Source organism: Zea mays, chromosome 2, assembly GCF_902167145.1.
Source record: "Zea mays cultivar B73 chromosome 2, Zm-B73-REFERENCE-NAM-5.0, whole genome shotgun sequence".
In the NCBI taxonomy this organism is placed as follows: domain Eukaryota; kingdom Viridiplantae; phylum Streptophyta; class Magnoliopsida; order Poales; family Poaceae; genus Zea; species Zea mays.
The window spans coordinates 211,037,329-211,062,034 of NC_050097.1; the positions used below are offsets into that span (position 1 = coordinate 211,037,329).

Here is a 24,706-nt window from a genome sequence, read left to right on the forward strand (position 1 = left end):
CAAGAGCTCAAATGAACACTACAAATCACTCTCTCTCTAGTCACTAAAGCTTTGTGTGGAGTTGGGAGAGGATTTGATCTCTTTGGTGTGCTTTGCAATGAATGCTAGCTCTTGTATAGTGGTTGGAAGCTGGAAAACTTGGATGCTTTGAATGTGGGGGTGGTTGGGGTATTTATAGCCCCAACCACCAAACTAGCCGTTTGGTGGAGGCTGTCTGTCGTATGGTGCACCGGACAGTCCGGTGCACACCGGACATGTCCGGTGCGCCAGCCACGTCACCAATGCCGTTGGATTCCGACCGTTAGAGCTTCTGTCTTCTGGGCCCGCCTGGATGTCCGGTGCACACCGGACATGTACTGTTCAATGTCCGGTGCGCCAGAATGGGCGTGCCTGACTTCTGTGCGCTTCTGGCGCGCATTGAATGCGCCTGCAGGTGACCGTTGGCGCGAAGTAGCCGTTGCTCTGTTGGTTCACCGGACAGTCCGGTGTACACCGGACATGTCCGGTGAATTATAGCGGAGCAGCCGCTGCGTTTTCCCGAGGCAGGCGAGTTTCGGAGGCCGCTCTTCCTTGGAGCACCGGACACTGTCCGGTGTACACCGGACAGTCCGATGAATTATAGCGGAGTGCCTCTGGAAATTCCCGAAGGTGGCGAGTTTGAGTTGGAGTCCTCTGGTGCACCGGACAATGTCCGGTGGTGCACCGGACACTGTCCGGTGTGCACCGGACAGTCCGGTGCCCCAGACCAGAGGTGCCTTCGGTTGTCCCTTTGGTCCTTTGTTGAATCCAATATTTGATCTTTTTATTGGCCAAGTGTGAACCTTTTACACCTGTATAACTTATACACTAGAGCAAACTAGTTAGTCCAATTATTTGTGTTGGGCAATTTCAACCACCAAAATTATTTAGGAACTAGGTGTAAGCCTAATTCCCTTTCACTAGGCACGCGGCAGCCGCCGGTGCCACGGACAACAACCGCCCTTCCCCCCGATCACTGAGGGAAGGAGCGGGCCGCCGCCCACGCAGGGGCCGACCCCAACTCGGCACACTCCCCTCCCCAGCCCTGGTGATGAAAATCCTTGAGGCTGAGGGAGGGGCAGAGGCCGCAGCCCGGCTCGCTTTCCCCCACCATCAAACTGGAGGTCACCGTCTTGGGTGACCGCCGGCGGAGGGGTGCAGCCGGGCTGCATAATGAAAATCCTTGAAGTCGAACGATGGCTGAAAGGTACCAACTCCCACGGAGTTGCGTTCCCCCGACGACAAGGCGGAAAGACGCCGGGTATCCCCCATCCGGGGGCTTGGAAGGTGGAAAGACACGATGCACAAGGGAGCGCGAAGACATGGTCGCCTTCCAAGGGGGTCACGCTCCTTTTTAAGGCGACTCTCCCTACTTGCGTCCCCAGCCGTCGCGGTCTAAGTCTTCTCCAACACGCTCCAAGGCCCTCCTCCTACGGCGTGGGGGCTAGGTCCCACACGTCATGCAAGCCGGCTCAAAGCAGAAGAGGCCAAATCGCCGTGCGCGGTGCGTACAATCGCCCAGCGGTTACAAGCGACTCTCCACTTTTGCCTAGACCAACGGGCGAAAGGGGCGGACAGCCATGCAGGCGGCATGCAACCGCGCCAAGTAGGCGCGCTTCTCCGACTCCCAACGCGCCCAGCATGGAGGCCCAGGCCCACGCGTCATGCAACCGGCGCGCCGAATGCTTCGTGCATGCAACTGCACCGCCACTTGCGCCACCGCCGCGCCTCCTCGACTGCGGAACCAATACCGCGACTCGAGGCGACCCAGCGCACGACCCAGCAGCGCCAGCCTGGCGCGACGGTCAATGCGGCCAAAAACGGGCCGGCAGTAATGGCGGTGGCAGGCGGGCAGGAGCAGCGGTCACGTCGCCAGCCAAGCCTACGTCCCATCCGGGGGCAACGAGAGAACCCTCTCTCACGGCGTGAAGACAATGCGCCCGTGTTCCGTTCCTCGAACGGCTCGCGCACGCGCAACGGCCGCCCCGCCAACCACTCGCCCTGTCGCATTAACTCCGCGGCGGGACAGGCGGCGCCTCTGGCAGGAGAAGCGGGCGACGCTTCGCCTTCGCCATAATGACCGCGTCAAAAAAGGTATGCCACGTCGTTCGATTTCGTATCCTTTTCCTTTTTCCCTCTTTCTCTCTCTTGCAGCAGGGACCGGGAAAGGGGATACCCCGAAAAGGGTCCTTCCCCGTGAAGGAACCAGGCTCCGAGCCTCCCTACTGATCAGAGGTTCGAAGGCTGGCCCCTCGGAAGGGTTCGACAGCCGCCTCAGGTCGCGTGGGCCCTACACCCACTACTGGTCAGAGGTTCGAAGGCCGGCCCCTCGGAAGGGTTCAACGGCCGCCTCAGGCTACTCGGGCTCCGCGCCCACTACTGATCAGGGGTTCGAAGGTTGGCCCCCGAAGGGTTCACAGCCGCCTCAGACACAGAGCGAGGGATGACCATGGGTACGTTCGATACATAACCGAGGCTCGGGCTGCGCTTCCGAGGTACCCTAGGACATTTCCGAGACCAGCGGGAACGATCTTGTAACGGAATCCCATCAGAGGGAGGCATCGAGCCCTCGGACCCCGTCGCCAGGGGACCAGGTCCGACAGATCACCCGCAGGTACTTTTGGGCGTGCCTCTGGGCCCCTAGCCGAATCCTAACGAATGGGGCATGGACGTCCACTCGGATTACCCGCCTGCAGCTCACCGGAAACACCATGTTCGGCACCCATCGAGGGCAACATGGCGCTTTCCCCCCTCCTCCTTGCGGAAAGGCGACGCAGGGGTGTATGTAAAAAAGTCGAGTCTGTCCCTGATCGCCCTCTCGCCCTGTGCAGAGGCTCAGGGGCTGCTCTCGCAAACCTGGCTCCGGCCGAACCGTTGACAGCGTCAACATACCAGCCCGAGAACTTGGGACCCGACCGTACACCCGGGCTACGGTCAGCTCGCATGAGGGAACGATCAGACCAGCCGAAGCATTACGCGAGGCATTAAGACCTCGAAGGAATGAAACCACTCCTCCGAGGCCTCGGGGGCTACACCCGGCGGGTGCGCTCGCGCGCACCCACCGGAAACAAACGCAACCGAGAAAGGCTGGTCCCCTTGCAAAAAAGTGCGATGAAAGCCTCCAAGCGAGTGCTAACACTCCCTTCGAGGCTCGGGGGCTACTGTCGGGGACCATAATTAGGGGTACCCTCAAGGCTCCTAATTCTCAGTTGGTAACCCCCATCAGCATAAAGCTGCAAAGGCCTGATGGGTGCGATTAAGTCAGGGATCAGTCCATTCGAGGGACTCGATCACGCCTCGCCCGAGTCTAGCCTCGGACAAGGGCAGCCGGCCCCGGAGGATTTCCGTCTCGCCCGAGACCCCCCTCCAGCGACAAATATATTTCCGGCTCGCCCGAGGCCCTGTCTTCGCCAAGAAGCAACCCTGACCAAATTGTCGCACCGACCGACCAAATCGCAGGAGCATTTAATGCAAAGGTGGCCTAACACCTTTATCCTGACGCGCGCCCCCCAGCCGGTAGAGCCGAAGTGACCGCCGTCACTTCGCCGCTCCACTGACCGGCCTGACAGAAGGACAGTGCCGTCTGCGCCGCTCCGACTGCGGTGCCACTTGACAGAGTGAGGCTGACAGGCAGTCAGGCCCGGCTGAAGGCACCATAGGAAGCTCCGCTCCGCCCGACCCAGGGCTCAGACTCGGGCTAAGTCCCGGAAGATGGCGAACTCCGCTCCACCCGACCCAGGGCTCGGACTCGGGCTAAGTCCCGGAAGACGGCGAACTCCGCTCCGCCCGACCCAGGGTTCAGACTCGGGCTAAGTCCCGGAAGACGACGAACTCCGCTCCGCCCGACCCAGGGCTCGGACTCGGGCTAAGTCCCGGAAGACGGCGAACTCCGCTCCGCCCGACCCAGGGCTCGGACTCGGGTTAAGTCCCGGAAGACGACGAACTCCGCTCCGCCCGACCCAGGGCTCGGACTTGGGCTCAGCCCCAGAAGACGACGAACTCCGCTCCGCCCGACCCCAGGCCTCGGACTCTGCCCTGGCCTCAGCCGACGGTCTCCGCCTCGCCTGAACCAGGGGCTCAGACTCGACCTCGACCACGGAAGACAGACTCGACCTCGGCCTCGGAGGAGCTTCCACATCGCCCAACCTAGGGCGCAGACCAGCCACGTCAACAGGAGGCGCCATCATCACCCTACCCCGAGCTGACTCGGGCCACGGGGAACAAGACCGGCGTCCCATCTGGCTCGCTCCACCAGATGGGAAATGATGGTGCCCCGCATATTCTGTGACGACGGCGGCTCTCAGCCCCCTTACGGAAGCAAGAAGACGTCAGCAAGGACTCGACAGCCCCGACAGCTGTCCCTCCGCCAGGCTCTAGCACTCCTCCGACGGCCACGACATCACACCAGCTGGGTGCCAAAATCTCTCCGGCTGCCACGACAGCATGTACTTAGGGCGCTAGCTCTCCTCCGCTAGACACGTAGCACTCTGCTATACCCCCCATTGTACACCTGGATCCTCTCCTTACGCCTATAAAAGGAAGGACCAGGGCCCTCTTAGAGAGGGTTGGCCGCGCGGGGACGAGGACAAGACAGGCGCTCGCTTGAAGCCGCTCGCTCCCTCTCCCGCGTGGACGCTTGTAACCCCCTACTGCAAGCGCACCCGACCTGGGCGCGGGACGAACACGAAGGCCGCGGGATTCCCACCTCTCTCACGCCGGTCTCCGGCCGCCTCGCTTTCCCCCCTTCGCGCTCGGCCTCGCGCTCGACCCATATGGGCTGGGGCACGCAGCGACATTCACTCGTCGGCTCAGGGACCCCCCGATATCGAAACGCCGACACATCTTACGAACACACGTCCGCAAAACACAGCAGGTAGAATCCATTGTGCGTAATTGTAAAAACTTTCGTCGGCAACATAGAAACTTTCATACATTGAAGCATGTGTGTAACAAATAATTGAACTATTTGGTCCGACATCCTTCTCAATGAGTCCGACGCTCGGGTCTAAATGTCTAATGACTCGTGTTATTCAACGATTTAGGATTAAATTTTAGAGTGTAATCGACACTCCTTTTCGATTGGTTCGACGCTCTGGCCTAATGACCTCTGAACCATTTTTTATTTGTTCCTTCATATCTTCGGTTTATTTCTATCTTGCGTCTTAAACTTTTACATGCTGTTGTAGTCTTGTAGATCTTTGATGGGTCTTCTAATGCAATCCTTGAGGTGTGTATCGTATTGATAATCTCTTTACCTTCATCCAAGTACATGTTGCATTCTTTGAACTATACCCATAGAAACTAGTAAATAATGGTAGTCTAAATGGTTATGTTGATTATAAAATGTAAAAAAACTATTTATCAAATGGTTCTCGTCCTAGTTTTTTTTACTATCTTTCCCTTTTCTGTGATTGATGACAAATTGACAACACAATCAAAGAAAACAAAAAAAAATCGGACTGTAATATAGTTGTTAGGATGCAAATACAAAGGCAAGATTCATATGATATAAAAAGACACCACTTGATGGTATTCAAACAAAACTTTTCTTGTCGATACTAGATGTCCCTATTTTGTTTTGTGGTGTTATGGAATTAAGTCTCTCATATCTCCATAAACCCTAAACTCCTTTTCTTGGACTATATACCAATATAGGATGACATTATTCTCTTTTGGAAAGTGATCATATATGTCTCCCCCTCTAAGAACTTCCCTTATCCAAATATATATGGCTTCCACAACATGTTATATACTAATGACAAAATGTTTTTTTTTGTGATTTTGATATTTGACATGGGTCTGAGCTTGCTTCTAGTCTTAAAATTCTCTCACTTTAGAATCAAACACAAAATGAGAGATATTAAAACACTAGGGAGGGTCAAAATTCTATAAACAATTATTCCCCTTAATCATGACATCTTCCCCCCTTGGACGAAGAGATGATCAAAATTTGGCTTTCATTATTATATAGATTAAGCTTCCCCTATATTCATATATATGATGAAAAATATTCTATTGATACCAACTAAAAAGTAAAACTTATGCAAAATAGTGTGAGGTGAAATATATCAAACATGTTTTTTTATTTATTCAGTGCATAGAGAAAGCATATAAATATACTAAAGATTTTGATACCAATTTGAACTTGATACCAGTATATACGATATGTTAATACATTCTACAGAAATTTGGTTAGAATAGAAAATTTTAATTAGGATAAAGCTAAATCAACCAATAATTTAGAATGGACGCAGAAATCTCTAAGAGTGAGGCTGTGAATAGTTTGCTACTAACGTGGTAGTGTGACGGTTTGGTATCTGAAGACATCGCAGCCAATGCATTCTTGATTTGCAGCGAATAGGATCGCAGGGAACTAATGCTGCTTACCCCCCACCCAGACATACAAAAAAAAATCCTCCAAATAAACTAGCGTTCGCACCCCTCACACAAATCTCACTGGAATAATAAGCTGGTCCATTGTTAACTGACGGATTTCATGCGCCACACCAGGATGAACACTTATACTGTATTAGATAACATTAATCTGCAGAGCGCGCTGCCATGTATGCAGCCTGAACCTTGTGACTATATATGCCCATCCCAACTCGCAGCTTAAAGTACACTGCAGATCTATCAAGTATCCCAGAAAGCAATGGCAGGAACAAACAAGGTCGTGCTCTGCTCCTGCCTCTTGATGCTGATGGCCTTGTCATCAGGTTCAGGTATATATATACCTTTCTCTCTGAAGCTATGATGTATGTATGTACACCTCATCGATGTCATACAACCGGTCTGTGAAAAAAGTGAAATGAAACGCATGGTTGAACTGATTGGTTTTTACGAGCTCGATCGATTCGTTTCCCTGGCACGCAGCAAGAGAGCTGTCGCCACTGCTGGAGGGAGACGTGGACCCCGGAGACACCAAGTCGCAGTGGAAATGCTTCCGGCTGTGGGACAACTACTGCGTGAAGAACAAGAGATGCGTCGACGAGTGCCTGGGCGTCGAGGGGAAGGGCTACACCCACGGACACTGCGAGCTGTGGACGTGCGTCTGTTGCAAGAAGAATGGCGAGGATGAAATACTAGCTCCTGGCGGGCAGCTGGGCGGCCCTGAGCAGCGAGCAGAATCACCCATCAGTGTCAAACAAACGAAGCGTTAGGGGGGAGGCGGGGAGCTCAAAAGGTTTCCACATTTCGCTGTATTGTTGTGCGTTTGCGCTTGGCTAAACTTTTTGAGGCTACAGATCGATTGAGAGAATAAGACGTCATAAGTACGCAGTTTTTGGTTCACCCGGCTTCTTTCTAAGTGCACTTGGGAAGTTGGGATTGGGTCCAGACTTTTGATGAGCTTGCCGTGGATGCCTTTTCTATGGGCTATGGGGACGGCGTCCCTTTCTTGTTTGTTTCTGTTTGTTGAGAGAGAGAGAGAGGATTGAAGGAGGGCTTCGAAAGCAAAGAACCTTTGCACTGGAGAGATCTTTGCTGCTATCAGATGCACGCAGCAATATGCTTCGCTATCCTCAGGAAACCTCCTCTCCTAGGATCGAAATATCCTCGCTTTCTCTTGAGAACTCCTACGATCACCGGGAGCACATAATAGTTCCAGAGATCTTGCTGCTCCATCTGCCCAGAGATCTTGCTGCTCCATCTGCCCAGATCCCAGCACGTTCGATATCTTCATGACCCTCCCATGATCTTTTTTACCCCCACTGAAGAATTCCCATGACCCAACCACGCCTCGAGCCTCGGCATCTTTCGGTTACTACCATTACCAGACGGCCATAAGCTGGGGCCTGGGGGGGCCAAGAACCCGCACCAGTGACTGTCATCAGTCCACAGCCAGCGTAACTAACCAAGCGCCTCCAACCAACTCGCCCCGGGGAACAAGGACCATCGCCACCCCCAGTTGCGTTCGAGATTCCTCAGCCGCCCCGCCCTTTATAAGCCACCGCAACCGCGAACCCCGGACGCAACCGCAGCAGGGCGTTGGGCGAGTGAGTGAGTCAGTGAGGCTGGGATAGCAGCAGCAGTGCGCCGCACTCAACTTCTCTTCTTGCCGTGCGGAATGCCGCGCCGGCGGAGGACGCGCAGCAGCGAGGAGCTCAAGGCGGAGGACTTCGTCGACTCGGTGCTCAACTTCGGCGGCGAGGAGGATGGGGAAGAGGAGAAGCAGGAGGCCGGCGGGGACGGCCAGCCGGCGGCGGAGTTCAAGTCCAAGAACCTGGAGGCCGAGCGGAAGCGGCGCGGCAAGCTCAACCGCAACATCCTCGCGCTCAGGGCCGTGGTGCCGAACATCACCAAGGTGCTGTACTGTACTGTACTTGACCGGTCAGTCACTCACGGCCACGGTTCCTCTTCGTCGGCCACGCGCCCCTGATGTGCGTTTGGTGGCCCAGATGAGCAAGGAGTCCACCCTCTCGGACGCTATCGACCTCATCAAGAGGCTCCAGAACCAGGTCCTTGAGCTGCAGCGCCAGCTCGCCGACCCGCCCGGAGAGGCCTGGGAGAAGCAGGGCAGCGCGTCGTGCTCTGAGTCCTTCACTGCCACGGAAAACATGCCGTATCAGGTAATCGCTAGCTGCTGTCACAAGTTGATACCGCAAGCATGCATCGTTTTAGAAAATATTAAACATCAGGATCGATTTCTGTGCATCTTTGGAACTGGAACTCAGGGCTACTGCCGCCACATTTCAGAATCTACATGGTCTGGTTAATTTCATCATAATTTTCAGGCACATTGGACTAGGCCTTAACAACTAACTACCAGCCGTTGCTTGAAATGATAAATCCCCCTCAGATTGATTCTATTTTTTAAAGGACAACAAGAAGAGGGTAAAATTACTCTGATATTTATTTGATCTAGAAGAAAATACTCTAGCTTCAACTAGCAACCTATCATTTACCTAAAGATCAAATCCTTAAAAGTTTTATAGAATGGACCAGAGGAGAATAGTTCTACTGGTAGCCAAGAAAATGTTAGGATGGCATTGGACTTTAGGACCAATGTTGTGCATCTTGGGAACTGGAAATTGAGATAACACTGGTTTCACATTTCGTAAATTATATGCTTCGTCGCGATTTTGGGAGGCACTGAATTATTACCTTTTAATACTTGGCTATCTCTGGCAAATGCTCGAATCCATACAATTCAGATTTCGTTAAATTCGAACAGTAGAAAATTGTTAGACTTCAACTGTCAAACTGTTATATACTGGAAGGTTAAGGCTAGCCGCAGTCGAGAACGCCAAGGCATACGCTATACGGTTCCAGTTGCGAAATGGGCTGCAGCGGCAACTCGATATGTTACGCTATCTTCGAGTAGGGCAACTGAAACGCCAAATCTGGAGTTCCTTCTCTCCTACTGCAGCAGCAGGCTTCCACGCTATACGGCAGCAGCAGCAGGCGTCTGTCGCTGGATGATAGGGTGGGGATAAAAAAGTGTGGGAAAAAAATGATAGAATATGTGGTAGTTGGTATAGGGTAGATATTTAGGGTGAATATGAACGCGGAGTATTATATGATAGAGTAGAGAATCTCGCTGAACAGGATGAAATATTCCTTTTAGAGTAGAAATTAGGGTTTCACGAGTGCGGATAGCCTAAGCTCCGAAAGTTTCTTAGACCAAGGGATTGTTTGACAGCAAGGGGGAGCAAGGGGATTGGAGGACATGAGATCAGAAAACATGAAACCATTGGCATCTCCGATTTGAAGCTGAACGTTTACCCCTAAGATTATCCATAACAGACTTCCTATCATATTCTCTATCACACTCTCTATTTCAAACTCTACTGTGCAAATAGTGCAATTTACAGTGTCAAACAGTAATTTGCACGACCGTTGGCACCTCACAGACTCACCGTGCCGTTACCATACATCTCTGCAGGGTCAGATCGAGCTGGTTCCTCTGGGGCCATGCAAGTACCACCTCAGGATCTTCTGCAAGAAGGCCGGCGTCTTCACCAAGGTGCTGGAAGCACTCTGCAGCTACAACGCGCAGGTCACCAGCCTGAACACGATAACGTTCTACGGCTACGCTGAGAGCGTCTTCACCATCGAGGTAAACTGTCTGCAGAGGACTTGTCTACCACCGATCCGCTAGCTAGATTTGCCAATCCATCATTGTCCCCTATGTGTATGTAGGTGAAAGGCGAGCAGGATGTTGTGATGGTGGAGCTAAGGAGCCTCTTATCCAACATCGTGGAGGTCCCAAGCAACTGACGAGATTCCCGATTGAGCTCACATGTTTCAGTGCAGAAACCTCACTTTCGACGAAGAACTCTAGCGGTGGAGTGTTTGTGCAGGCAGTGTGACAAGAGTACATGGTCAAACTGGTTTACTGACGGATAAAGGCTGGATTTTGTGTTGAACGCATAGCACGATGGGCATCGAGGAATGAACTTGTGATTGTGGACAAATTCACAGTTCCTCTCCATTGCGTTCGCTTCCGTTAGACCTGGATTCTGTTTGCAATGTTAGCACCATGATGATATCTACTGACCCATGTAGGCAGCAAGGGTCGATGGGATGCTGTGCTGTGCTGTGCTGTCCTGATTTCAGCTCTCATAGATAGAAAAAGCAAGGCAGTCGTGAAAAAACTGTCATGCTTTGTTAAAATGATTCGAAGTTTAGATCAGTCTGTTACACAAGGATCTACTTTTACGGACCCATATACTTCACCTGAATTTTGCGATGACTAAAATCCTGCAAAAACAATTTACTTTTGTACCCGTCGTCTTCCATTGAAACCAAGAACATGTTGGGCATATAAAGGTCACCGGAATCAGGAACTCTGAGATTTGGGAAAACCAGCCACCGCACCTCCGTAGCTGTTGATTGCCACGAACACCGAGACCCGTCTTCGTGCAGATCTCACACCGACGCCCAATGGTTTGGCTCGGCGGCGATGCGGGGTGGAGGATACCGGCTGCATTAGAATTACTTCTCTCTCTCCTTTTTATTTAAAAAAAATCCGCATTAAGATTCGCGCGGCGGGATGAATCGTATCGCCATCAGGTGCCACGTGGCCACGTAAACGTGGGCCCCATCCACACCGGTGCGGACTGCGGAGGGACTCGGCCACGGGCCGATCGTCTCGCGCTCATCTCTAATCCGCCCCCTGTCCCTCTCCTCTCAGATCGCTTCCTTGTTCTCGCCTCGTCTTCCCCGATCGTCGCCGGGAGCCTCCCGATCCTTCTTCCACCTTGCACGGTCGTGCCAGGTGAGGCAAATCCGACCTCTCCGCGGTTCTCTTCTCCGCGCGCGCTCTTTCGCCGCATTTTTTTTAACTGTCGCGTCGACCTGATCTGCGAGCGGTGAGACAAAGGGGGATTCCGATCTGACCCCGATTCGAATTGCAGGGCCGGCACGCGGACGGTGCTTGGACTGCCCTTGTCATGGATCGCGCCGAGCTCACCACGGAGCAGGTCAGTGAATGCCTGGGTTTGATGCTTGCTCCGCGTCCCTAGTGTTTACAATCTGTAGGGTGTGCGGGGCTGGTTTATTGAGCCGCATTGAGAGGCTGTAGTATGGTGGCAAGGATGCACTTTGGTAAATTATGATTCAACAGTATTGACGGGTAAAAGTCTATGCAGTCTGTTGCAATGGTGCTTGAAGAAGATCGAAATTTCCACTCATGCCCGAGTTACTTCATAGTAGCTTGCATCCTAGGCTGACGTTTTGCTGTGGTCATATCTACAGAGTCCATAGAGCTGCTGCTGCTGCTTGAGCTATACTGCTATAGTGATAGTGTGACTGAAACTGCGGTGATTATCATGGGAGAAAGGTTTTTTGTTATGCAAAGAAAAAAAGAGGTTTGCTGTTTCTGTATGGTTGGGGCATGACCTGAGACATAGCCACCCTTTTGTTGTGTTAAAATGATGGATGCATACACTTATGGCTTAATCAGTGTCATGCTAGTGAATCAGTCCATGCAAATATTGCTGTTCTTGTTTACCTGATTTTGTAGGGAGTTTTGTTTCCAGGGAAAAAAATTAGTGCTTACATCAAGCTGATGACAGCTTACTGCTATGGTTATATTTGTATCAGTTAGCACATATAGTTTTAACTTTTGGTGGGAAGAGTTAGAAGTAACTAATGGAAATTGCAGATGATTGCATCACATTATGATTATATTTTTCTTGGGACAATCTTCCTGCCATGTATGTCCAGAGATGGATATAGATTCTGACTTCCAAACTATTAGAAACTCTTGATATGTTACCTGTCATCACATGCTTTATAGGTTCAAAAAACTCGGCCGGGGAGGGAAATACCGCCCTCCCGGTATTATATTAAGAAGAGACGAAACATGGTACCGGCCGAAAAAATCCTCGAACCTTGGTCCTAGAGATGGCAACGGGTACAAACTCGTTGGGTTTTGCCATCCCAAACCCGTACCCGTGAAAAATATCTATGCCCATTAAAAAACCCGTACCCATGACGGGTTTGAGATTTTGCCCAAACTCGTACCCATCGGGTTAGCGGGTACCCATGGGTTACCCGCGGGTTTCATCTCCAATATACTTGTTCTTCTCATAATCAATAAGTATCGTAATGATTAATGAGATCATGATCCAAAATTTATTTAATGAACAACGAGTTCATGATTTGGTATAAAAATTATTAGTAGAGAGAATGAAATACAAATAATAAGTTGTATAATTAAGTGACCTTGCACTAAGTTATCCATCCACCACATATATAACGCTAGTAAAACCTATAATAGCAAGCAAGCAACACTCTCACCGACTACTGATACATTCACCAGTTGATAAAAATTAGGAAGTAAGTAAGGAATAACAAGTTTGTTGTTCGTTTATAAAATAAAATGACAATATGCACTAGGTTTGGTCAGGTTTAAAAAACCCACGGGTTCACGGGTTTGGGTACTATAGGAACAAACCCGTACACATAAACCCGCCGGGTATATATTTATGCCCATTAACAAACCCATGGGTATGAAAATTGACCCAAACCCGTACCCTAATAGGTAAAAACTTATCGGGTTTCGGGTACCCATTGCCATCTCTACTTGGCCCCCATCACTAGCGGGCCGTCATAGCTCGCTCTGCAATGGCCTAGCCGGAGGATGGCGCGCATGACGTAACCCGGAAGCGGGTGGGGCACAACGGGGGAATTTTTTTAACCAAACCAGAAATTCATCCCCGAGGGGAATCAAACCTAGGACCTGGAGGTGCTACTGGGAAATCTTAACCATTACGCTAGCGACCCTTTCACACATGCTTTATAGGTTCTAACTCTAATATGATGTACTGGGTGCTTTATACCATCAACATTTAGTAAGTTTGTGGCAAATTTATAAACGATATGCCTCGTTGATTTTGATACTATGTACTGAATTACTGAGACTACATTTTTTGCTGGCCAAGTGAAGTGTATGGAAAATTAAGCTTTTCTAGCACTGGCATATTAGTTTTCATGCGCTAGCATGCCTTCGTTCTTGACTAGGATGATTTTCATAAAATCGTTGCAGGCATTAGTGGATTGTGGATTTTTTTGTTGCATTACGTTAGCAGGGAGGAAAAGTATAGTTCTTTTTAATTATTTTTTGTATTGTGGTTTTGTATATCAAGGTTCTCAAGCGAGATATTCCATGGGAGCATTACATGTCAACTAAGCTTATCTCCGGAACGTGCCTTCAGCTTTTACGGCGATATGACCACAAACCGGAGAGCCAGCGAGCTCCTTTACTTGAGGAGGTTAGTTGCTTTCTCACTCTAAATTATTTATTTGGGTAAAAATGATTGAAGACCATTGTATCACTGCCTTCTTTTTCCATCTTTCAGATTTGTTATGATTGACGTCTCATCTTTGCATCACAATTTTCTTGTTTTCTCACTCTTTAGTAAACTATCTTATCCTTACGTTTTTGGTGTTTCAAGGTCATGCTTTTAGCTTACAAGAGGATATAAGATATGCATATTTGTAATACACATGCACTCTTTTCCCTTCTTAATATCTGAACTGATTCAGTGCATCAAGGGTGGGTACTCAACATTTCATAGGTTCACAGTAAACAGGATCTAGTTGGCCAATTTCCCTTTTTCTCTTTTCTCACAAATAACTCTTACGGCCTATATTGCCTTATACTTTTCCTTCAAAATAGTTTATATTATATTTTACTTGAATTTACTTTTACCTTGTTTATCTATTTGGGCAAATATTTTATTACATGTTTGGTTACTCAACTAGTTTTATATAACACAAAGATCCTTAAACTCTGTTCTTTTAGGATGGACCAGCATATGTCCGAGTTTTCCTGAATATCCTGTGGAGCATCTCCAAGGAAGAGACTGTTGAATACGTGCTTGCCCTCATTGATGAAATGCTTGCGAGTATGCCACTATTTATCAGCCTTTTTTTTCTTTCAGATGAAAACTATTCACTTCCATCATTAAACCATTAGATCATCACTTATTTATATGATACATTGGTGATACCTTTGTTTTCAGCAAATCCTAAACGTGCAGCACTGTTTTACGATCAATCTCTGTCTGGTGAAGATATTTATGAGCCTTTCTTAAGTTAAGTGTACTATGTTTGTTTAATTCTTTTATTTTTTGTCTTATTAATTTAAGGAATCTGCTCATTTCGTTATTCAACAAATAGATTGACATATATTGCCCCTTCCGCATTCTGATGACAAGACTTTATAATTAGAATACTCACCTTCTGTAGCTGATAGCCTGTTTTGTTTAGGAAATACCCTCACACTAGAAAGAGTTCATCCACACGATGCTAGGCCTGATTTACCTTGTTCTCTGACCACCATCTTTAGCTAACAAAATTATAGTTTTCAGGTTGTTATGGAAAGGCAACTGGTTTGTACAAGAAAAAAGTTGTAAGATATTGACTGCTATAATCAGGTAAGTTTGGCTAATTTTCAAATGCTCATCATGTAAAATGATTTGTAGGTCTTACTTTACTTTGACTATAGTGCACGACCAAAGCTTCGGAATGGCACACTTCCAAATGGAGATGCTTCGAATTCGAAGAGCAAGCTTACTTCAACACATGATGTATTGAGAGGTTTGGTCAATTGGCTCTGTTCACAGGTTCGAAATGTGAATGTCTTTTTAGTTGATTATCACTTTTTATTTGTTATGTGCTATGAAACTACTGTTCATGCATTCTAAATTTTTATTGTGATGTGTTTTGCAGCTGAGGAATCCTACACACCCGAGCTGCTCTATTCCTACTTCCATCCATTGCCTCTCCACTTCGCTAAGAGAACCATATGTTAGGACATTATTTGTTCAAGCTGATGGCATCAAGCTGCTCATTCCATTAATTTCCCCAGCTGCCACACAACAGTCAATTCAGGTGATTGCTTGGCCCTAAGCATCTAGAATGGAAATACCTTGGAGAAGAGTTGTCTCATTAGGTGATTAGATCTTAGTAGTTCGATTGTTGACAACAGGCATAAACTGTTTCATCTTTCAACCCTGGAACTAACTTCCACAGCTGTGTTCCTTTTTGTTATTTCTTGTGCAGCTCCTTTATGAAACTTGCCTCTGCATCTGGCTTTTATCATTTTATGATGCTGCAGTTGATTATTTGTCCACCACAAGAGTTATGCCAAGACTTGTTGAGGTTGTCAAGGGATCTACTAAAGAGAAGGTAATGTTCTAAATTTGCATAACATATTATGTCACTGTAATTATGTCAGAAATGTTAATATTATGCATTAAATTGAAGGTGGTCAGAGTTGCTGTGTTGTCTTTCTGTAATTTGCTGGCAAAGGGTGCATTTGCTGCCCAGATGATCGATCTTGGATTGCCGCAAATAGTACAAAACTTGAAAGCTCAAGCATGGACTGATGAGGTGAGGAACTTTCCAAACCGTTGGATTTTTAAATAGTCCACAAGAAAATATGCATTGAATGTAGGAATCTTTATGTCTGAGTCACTGTAGGGGTTCTATTTGATGAAGCACCTGAATCGGATTGAACCGACTGTGTCTGTTTGAAGGTGGTAAGACAGCCTCAGACATTATATTAAGAAATCTTCTCACGCAGATCGAAAAAGCCCCGAACCCCTTCCTCACCATACACAGTGGCACTGTAGCCCATGTGAGAACAACATGTGCTCTGGCGTATGACAAACGAGGGGATTTTTTACCCCTAGCCTGAAATTTGCTCTAACTGAGAGTTAAACTCAGGATCTAAGGGGTAAGGGTGGTAATAGATCGCGATCCAAATGTTTCTTCATAATTTGTTTGAGCCCTTAACTAAGTAACTAACTTTAGTTCAAAATTGAATAGAAATATAGCCCGGTCGTAATCCGATCCGAACCTTAGATTTTATAGTGTAAAGAGCTTTACCACCCGTCCACCCCTACTAAGGGGTGCTATTTAAACCATCTAACCAACTTAGTTAGAGGCCCTTTCACTGTGTGAGAACTGAGACGGTGGCAGTTGGGTGGGAATCGGTGGTGCTGGCTATTAGGAGCTAGGTCACTGGTAGGAGATATATATGGTACCTAGATGGGCTAGTGGGCTTTCCTAAGACAATGAGCTGAGTGGGCTGTATAGACATAACTCTTCATTTCTCATGTATACTTTCATATGCAGCTACTTGTCCACATACATATCTATTTTGTTACTTGAAATATTAATGTTTAATCGTGTTTAATTGTGATTAGGCGCTAGACAGTAGCTTAGTGCCAGCCTTGCCTCTAGCATTTCTTGCAACCTTGAATTTTTTTCCTTGTGAAACCATGACAAAATTACATGTTGCGTGAACAGCAACACAAAAACAGGCACCTGAAATATAGAAGTGAAATAGGTTTATCTGAATCTCTCACTGTCTAGTATCAACTCTTTGCTTTATATTACTTTGAATTGCAATGACATAGTGAGCCCTCTTGTAGTTTCTTTGTTTGCTGAACCTTTTTGTGTGATCAGGTCTCCTATATCCCCAGTAATTGAACAGCAGAAGTTTGCTTGGTACCATTACAAAATACAAATAGTTAGTTAATCATGCATTGTGATTTGTGAAGCACAAGAATCATCTTTATCTGGAGGATGTGTTGGAGGTTTCTGTAGATGCTGCTTCAAAAATTGGGAACTCGTGAATTTCCTTGAAAGCATTATAAATGTGACTGTATCTCTTTAATGTAGTGCTGCACAGCTCTCTCGTGTTTGAGAAGAAAAACGTGAATGTATCTAGTCTATTATTTGCTCAGGTTGAGATTGTATGTTTTTGCACCTTTTTGTGCTAACAGCAATTTGCTATTATTTATACAACCAGGATCTGTTAGATGCTTTGAATCAACTAGAGGTGGGACTCAAAGAAAACCTCAAGAAGTTGAGTTCCTTTGATAAGTACAAACAGCAAGTTCTTCTTGGTCATCTTGACTGGTCTCCAATGCACAAAGATCCAAGTTTCTGGCGTGAGAACATTAACAATTTTGAAGAGAATGATTTCCAGGTATGCCTTGCCCTTTCTTCTTTGGGACAATTGTGATTATACCCTTCGCTGGTCTTGCAATTGTGATTTTACCCTCCGTTTTCCAACTTTGTGTTCATAGATAAGCTATTCTGGACAATTCAATGTTATAGATTAGATAGGCTCACAAGCATTTAGCTCTGTGGTTGTGATGAAATTGCACTTATAACTTGGCAGATTCTACGAGTTCTCATGACAATCATTGACACATCAAGTGACACCACCGCTCTTGCCGTGGCCTGCTACGACCTCTCACAGTTCCTCCAGTACCATCCATCTGGCCGAATCGTGGTGGCAGACCTCAAGGCCAAGGACCGAGTCATGAAGCTCATGAATCATGAAAACACTGAAGTGCAGAAAAATGCGCTGCTCTGTGTGCAGAGGCTCTTCCTTGGCGCAAAGTATGCCAGTTTTCTGCGGGCTTGAGAGAAACCGAGTCTTTTTTGTATTTAGATCCAGAGAACTCCTGGCCATTTTTAAAAATGGCTGTTAAGAAAACCTTGAAAATTCTTGTCCATTATATCCTATTGTTATTTGATTTCTGAGACCGATGTATAATAAATAATTAGAGCCATACCATGCTCGATGTAATAAAGTGTCCATGGGCTTGTTGATTCATTTATGTAAATTCTGATCTCCAACTTTAGCAATCCTTTTTTTTCTGTACACCTGACTTGTGTGAATATGGACGTACATGTTTGCAATTGTTCCACAGGTTTTTATGTTAGTTCATTCTCCTGAAATTCTGGAACATCGCGCCTTCGAAATTTTGATTTTGCCTTGTTGAGCTAAACCATCTACATCTTTCGATTTAACATGTATTATTTTTCATTATAACGTTCGATGTTATTTGCTTTTTAAATAACATTTGAGCTTTCACATATTTCAAATAACATATACTCCATTGTCTTGAAATATGAGTGATGGAAGCAATACCGGGTAGTATGAAGTTTGCTGTAAAGCTATAATCAGAGAGGGCGATGGTATAATTGAAGTCGTCCTTGTTGCAAGAGACGCTATCCTAGAGGATTTGAAGGCATCGAAATACCAAAACTAAACTAAATGTGATGCATGCTGCCACGAGTATGTGTGTTTCTATAATATGAATTGGAAATATTTAGACCCTAGTTTTGGTGATCAATAATAACATAGGATTATTATTGTGACTAATATATATTTTGCAGGAAATGTATCAATCAGCTGCACCACAAATTTCATACCAATGATTGGCGGGAAGTGGGATTATGGTCTCATCTGCGACTTACTGTACCTACCGCTCTTGATTTGTACAGTATAATGTTGGTGTACTAATCCACGTACGTCTGGCCGTTCGGGCCTTGGGGGGTTTTGTGGCAGGAGCGATTGGATCTGGCCGTTCGGGCCTTTGGAGGTGCTTCACCAAGCGTGAGTGTATTGGGCTTAGGCCGTCGGCTGGGTCTGCCTGGCCCATTGCAATCTCGAGAAGCAACTCCGTCGCGCCGCACTCAATCGCCTCCGATTCTGCGGAGACTCAGCATCGGAATGGCGGCGGCGGCTCGTGCCGGGTTCCGGCGGCTCTTCTCCGTCTCGGCCTTCGCTGCACCGCCTCCTCCTGCCGCGCGCCCCGCGGCGAACCCTTGCAACAACCTCTTCGTCTCAGGCAACTAACCTCGCCTCCATTTCCCCCCTTTTTGCATGTTTTGCAAGAGAAAACCCTCGCCTTGATTCTTATGCTGCGCGCTTTATTAGTTGCTTGTTGTGCTAGCATGCGGTGGATGTTTGCGGTAGGATTAGGAATGGGGGAAGTTGTTTACTTTTGTCTGAGATCTGTTAGCCAGTAGTTACTTCCAACTTTGATATACCTGATGAACTAAACTGATACTAGTCGTAGTCGAATAGTGTTATCTTGCGAACTGAATCGATTTGCTCTATCTGAACCCACTCTGAACGAGAGAAGTACTGCACAGGCGCATACAAACTTATTGTCGAATGTCGATGTCAACTACTTGACCTTTTATAAGCACACGTATATGTTAAACTTGAAACTGAGTCTTTTTGTATTTAGACCTAGAGAACTCCTGGTCATTTTTCAAAATGGCTGTTAAGAAAACCTTGAATTTTTTTGTCCATTATATCCTATTGTTATTTGATTTCTGAAACTGGTGTATAATAAATAATCAGAGCCATACCATGCTCGATGTAATGAAGTGTTCATGGGCTTGTTGATTCATTTATGCAAATTTTGTTATTCCATTAATATTCTACTACTTGACAACATTGCCTGACTTGTGTGAATATGGACGTTACATGTTTGCAATTGTTCCTCAGGTTTTTATGTTAATTCATTCTCTTCTGGAACATCGTGCGCCTGAAATATTTTGATTTTTCCTTGTTGTGCTACACCATCCACATCTTTCGATTTAACCTGTATTGTTTTTCATCATAACGCTCGATGTTATTTGCTTTTTATAAATAACATATGAGCTTTCACATATTTCAAAAAACATATATTCCATTGTCTTCTTGTCTTGAAATATGAGTGATGGAAGAGTATCAGGTATGAAGTTTGCTGCAAAGCTATAATCAGAGAAGGCGATGGTACAATTGAAGTCGTCCTTGTTGCAAGAAACGCCATCCTAGAGGATTTGAAGGCAGCTAAATACCAAAATTAAATGTGATGCATGCTGCCACTTGTGACTAATATATGTTTTGCAGGTACGTCATAATAGGAAAATGTATTCATCAGCTGCACCACAAATTTCATACCAATGATTAGAGAGAAGTGGGATAATGGTCATCATCTGCCACCTACTGGTTTCAGACTTCCAACCTAGGCTGGTTTTAGACTTTCCTTTCCAACCTATATCCATAGTAGCTATTGACCGGTCGATATCGATCACTGTTAGTCCGCTCCACGACACAATCTTTACACTACAACCACTTTATTGTTATATCATTTTTTACATACTTTTATGTGACATAAAACATGAAATTTTATTAAAATACAAATACATAAAATCACAGTTTACCAACGGGCTCTCGCTGAATTTCGTATTTTTAAAATTTGAAAATATGTACATCAAATCTTATTGAAAAAACCAAAAATCGCTGGGGAACACCGAAAATCACCCAGAAAATGGTGAAAACCGCTCGGGATCTTGTGAAAACCGCTAGAGACAACCGAAATTCCATTCGGGATTTGGCAAAAATTGACGAAAACCGTTTGGTTTTCCGTTCTTGAATGGTAGCGAGAAAAGAGAAAAAACGAAATGTTGAACTCGGTCTCCAACTCTTGTACGACCTAGTGCCCCGACGACGCGGGTGGATTGAGCTTCCTCCTCGTGACGGCGCAAGAAAGAAGGGGCTATCGGGTCTGTTTTGATCTATTAGGATCTAAGAGCAACTCCAATAGTTACTTAAATTTTAGCTCTCTAAATCATAGATTTAAGAAGTTGCTAAATGGCTTTTGAAGTAAAAAATGTGAGTTCTCCAATAGTTCTCTAAATATAGGTTGTAATTTTGTTTTGTATCTATCCACATAAAAAATAAGTCACAAAAACTATATAATGCAGTAAACATTTTTGTTTAGCGAGTTGTTAAATGGTTGCTAAATGTAGAGAGAAAATGAGGTTAGATGACAACTTGTTAAATTTAGAAAGTTCATTTAGAGAACTGTTGGAGAATAGTTTTTATATTAACTACCTAAATTATTGATTTAGGAAGTCTTTTATAGAACTACTGGAGTTGCTCTAATAGAAACTTGAACAGAGATCAGACCCTTAAAGGATATACTTTAAAAGTTTATGGACAGGTTGAAACAAGTAGCCAAGTTTGAGGACGGGAATTGTAATTTACCCATCCAAATTTATTGACGTATCGAAACTCCGGCGGCCAGATCTTGAGAAGACAAATACCGCCAGCTCTGTCATGCTTATCACTCGACATCTCCTCACCATACTCTTCTATAGAAGAAGCGGTAAGGAAGGCCTCAAAACATGGAATTTTTGCATCGCTGAATATGAACGGAGGCGAGTAGGCGTCAGGCATGCGAGGTAGCCGCATGCGCTGCCTCGACAAGGGGTCGCACACGGCTAGCTCCGGCAACAAGCCCAATGCCCTGAATGTAAACCCCAGAGGTGCGCACTTGAGGAGGGCACGATCGTCACGGAGGTCACAAATCTCCCAACCAAGGCCAGATGCAGTGCGACACTATGCAAGAGGAACCCCTCGCTGTGGTTCTTATGCTGCGTGCTTCATTAATTGCACATGTTATGCTGAGCGCTTTATTAGTTGCAAGCGGTGGATGTTTGCGATAGGATTAGGTATGGGAGAAGCTGTTTGCTTTTGTCTGAGATCTGCGAGCCAGTAGTTACTTCAAATTTTGGTAGACCTGATGAACTAAAACTGATACTAATCGATTTGCTCTGTCTGAACCCACTCTGAACGAGAGAAGTACCACACAAGTTCACAAGTATTTGGTAAACTTGGAAGTAGGACACATCTCAAATGCCAGCGATTACTGCTGGTTTGAGTAATTCACTTTCCTATGTAGAAGGTGGTGCTAAAAATTGTTGCAGGATTCGGTGCATTTGTAGCTCCCTACAATTTTCCTTCTCTGGCAATAGTTCATCTGGTTATCTGTGTCAAATAGTCAGTCTCTTCATCGAAGGAGAAAGGCAGAGATTTGGAAAAATTCAAGGTGTCTCATCATTAATTAATTTTGGTTCGCTGTTTGTTATCATCACAGCACGCATGCATCATGTGTGAAACTAGGAATGTGGGTATATATTATGGTAGTACTTACAAAGGCATCTATGCAGGGTTAAATAAACGCACAACGTCCGAGGGACTTAAGGAAGCATTTTCTAAATTTGGTCAGGTTATTGAAGGTATATATTGAATTATTGCTCGACCAACTTTTTTTCTTCAAGTGCCGATTCCATATATTGATGTGATGAAGCAACACTGTATGCAGCAAGAGTAATCACTGATAGGATATCTGGATACTCCAGAGGATTTGGCTTTGTCAAATATGCGACTGTACAAGAAGCTGGTGAGGCCATAAAAGGCATGGATGGAAAGGTCAGCGCATGTGTTTGACTGCAGTTAATTTCCAGCTTCACTGTTCATGGAAGACGTTAACCACATTGAATGTTCTTTATAATCCTAAGGCCCTATTCCAAACCTCTAGAGCTAATTATTAGTCAGCTAATATGTTATTAGCTGGCTTTAGCTAGGTTGCAGCAGCTAACAACTAATAGCAGCAATCTGAGAGGTATAACTAACAATTAGATGGTGTATTAGCTGACTCGTTCCAAACATCTCAGCTAATTTTAGCTGCTAACTATTAGTTTTAGAGGTTTGAAAAAGGGTCTAAATGTAGAGGACATCAGAGATATAAACATGTCAAAAATCTTTTTTTTTTCATGGCAATCAAAGAACAAGTGATGACTCATTGATCTTTTCGAATGTATAGCCAGTGATAGCCGATGTATAATGTCAGACGTTTTAATTTTAGAAGCATTGTGTATTCAGCCTTTTTTTTTTCCTCCTCACACAACTGTACCTTCCTGCAGTTCCTTGACAGTTGGGTTATTTTCGCTGAGACGCCACACAACCATCACAACAAGGAGCACCAGCTTATGATTGAAGTTGCCATACACGGTCGATGACATACACTGTATTTTTCTGCCGAGTGTAATAGTGGATGTTGATTGCCGGCCAAACATTTGCAGAGAGAATGTAGCTTGATGTGCTCCTTGAACTTCCTTTGTTGTGGTTAACATTGGACTTACTGCAACCTCATGCGCGTGGCCCATAACTTTCGTCTTTCATTTACAGGTCACTACATTTTTTTTGACCACTGTGTTGGAAGGAGGTTACACTGCAGCAGAAATGCAATGTGTTGGAAGGAGGCCCACCTCCTCCTTCGGCCAAAAACAGTATAAAATAAATATGTCGAATTATACAAGAAAAAAAATTGACCCCTCAAATAAAATTCTAAATAAAATCTTATGTACGCCACTCAGTCGTACCAGGCCGGGAACCCGAGTCTTGGTCCGCCGCTTCGGCCAGCACCATTGGTCTCTATCTATCGTCAGTCGTCACCATCGTCGCGACCTCGCCTGCCTGCGCTCCACCATAGATGCCGCATGGACCAGCGTCCTATCCAGCCATTGCATCTTTCTGGACAAAGGTCCCGGAACTCGACTTCTGAGAGTGCAGTAGCTACGTGTTGTCAACGTCAATAACAGGCTCGAATTCCGAGGCTGCAGGTACACGAATGCAATTATGAGCAGGCGTGCAATTCAGAGGCTGGCGGTACGCAATGGACTCCAATGCCACCATTGTTGTCCGTTGGAGGCTGGAGCGGCTGAATGCTGAGGATGAAGATGAACTGTGTCCTCCGCTCCGCCTAGCCATTCCACCGTTGAGTCCCGATCCCTCTGTTCGGTCGATTCCGTGACCGATGCTGAGGATTCGAAACTGCAGACCTGTTTGAAACAGCTTCACTAATAAAATATCAACCTGCATCTAGTAGATCGATTGACAGTAGAACAACTTTATCGGCGATCTAAAATCCACTATAAAAACCACTTGACTAAACCGTATGTCAAAATCTAGAGGAGGATAATTTTGATCATTTATACACCTTGTCCTTTTCTTACTCCATTCAGTCACGAACAGAGGGGGGAGGTAGGTAGGTGCTCACGGGGCCGGCTCTACACACGGTACGGCCACGACGCGGGCGCGCAGGCAAAGGACATGGCTATGGTAGCCGTCAGTCGGCCACGCGCGCCTATGCCCGACCCGAGTCAGAAGAGTGGCAGCATGGCACGGGCCGACAGACGTGCCAGGCTGGTGAAATCACGTTAATACGGAATCGCTGTCAGGGTACCTCGTACCTAGGTACCTGGGTCAGTCCGCCGAAAAAACCATGTGTTCGGACATTCATGCTCTCGTGTGTCGACCTTGAGCAGTGAGTTCCTTACTCACATCTCAAAACTCAGGCCGAGAGAGAAGGGAAACTCAGGCCGAGAGAGAAGGGAAACTCGTCCTTATAAGTTGGTCACGTCCTCTCTCCCACAAATGAGGTGGTACTAACCCAGACTACGAATAGTTCGTGACAGTGACAATATGAATTCATCGCTTTTTAAACCCTGAACTATGTGGACCATTTCATGTTACTCCACACAAACCTCGCAATATCCAGATTCTCGTGATAACTAGAGAAATTCAATA

The 24,706-nt window shown here is 46.3% G+C and overlaps 4 protein-coding genes across 5 annotated transcripts; all 4 read left to right on the forward strand.

The window, feature by feature from the left end:
• Positions 1–6,643: 6,643 nt before the first annotated feature.
• Positions 6,644–7,303, forward strand: LOC103647743 (uncharacterized). The gene is made up of 2 exons (XM_008672257.2): positions 6,644–6,740; positions 6,892–7,303. The coding sequence occupies exons 1-2, from the start codon at positions 6,671–6,673 to the stop codon at positions 7,176–7,178; spliced, it is 357 nt and encodes a 118-aa protein (XP_008670479.1). The 5' UTR covers positions 6,644–6,670; the 3' UTR covers positions 7,179–7,303.
• Positions 7,304–7,514: 211 nt separating this feature from the next.
• On the forward strand, positions 7,515–10,739 carry ms32 (male sterile32). Of its 2 annotated transcripts, NM_001382614.1 has the most exons (4): positions 7,793–8,320; positions 8,415–8,585; positions 9,902–10,075; positions 10,159–10,529. In NM_001382614.1, the coding sequence occupies exons 1-4, from the start codon at positions 8,084–8,086 to the stop codon at positions 10,234–10,236; spliced, it is 660 nt and encodes a 219-aa protein (NP_001369543.1). In that variant the 5' UTR covers positions 7,793–8,083; the 3' UTR covers positions 10,237–10,529. The 2 variants fall into 2 exon arrangements, with proteins under 2 accessions (XP_035820787.1, NP_001369543.1); XM_035964894.1 differs by having other exon boundaries at positions 7,515–8,585; positions 10,159–10,739.
• A 420-nt stretch (positions 10,740–11,159) lies between these two features.
• Positions 11,160–18,110, forward strand: LOC103647744 (probable V-type proton ATPase subunit H). Its single transcript, NM_001301434.1, has 12 exons — positions 11,160–11,236; positions 11,376–11,441; positions 13,611–13,736; positions 14,270–14,372; positions 14,490–14,562; positions 14,838–14,903; positions 14,975–15,092; positions 15,199–15,360; positions 15,532–15,657; positions 15,736–15,861; positions 17,288–17,467; positions 17,663–18,110. Exons 2-12 carry the CDS (start codon positions 11,412–11,414, stop codon positions 17,909–17,911), a joined length of 1,359 nt encoding a protein of 452 aa, NP_001288363.1. The 5' UTR covers positions 11,160–11,236; positions 11,376–11,411; the 3' UTR covers positions 17,912–18,110.
• An 814-nt stretch (positions 18,111–18,924) lies between these two features.
• LOC100282339 (ELAV-like protein 4) lies at positions 18,925–23,228 on the forward strand. The gene is made up of 4 exons (NM_001157046.1): positions 18,925–19,124; positions 22,285–22,353; positions 22,440–22,546; positions 23,041–23,228. Exons 1-4 carry the CDS (start codon positions 19,007–19,009, stop codon positions 23,134–23,136), a joined length of 390 nt encoding a protein of 129 aa, NP_001150518.1. The 5' UTR covers positions 18,925–19,006; the 3' UTR covers positions 23,137–23,228.
• The last annotated feature ends 1,478 nt before the right edge of the window (positions 23,229–24,706 follow it).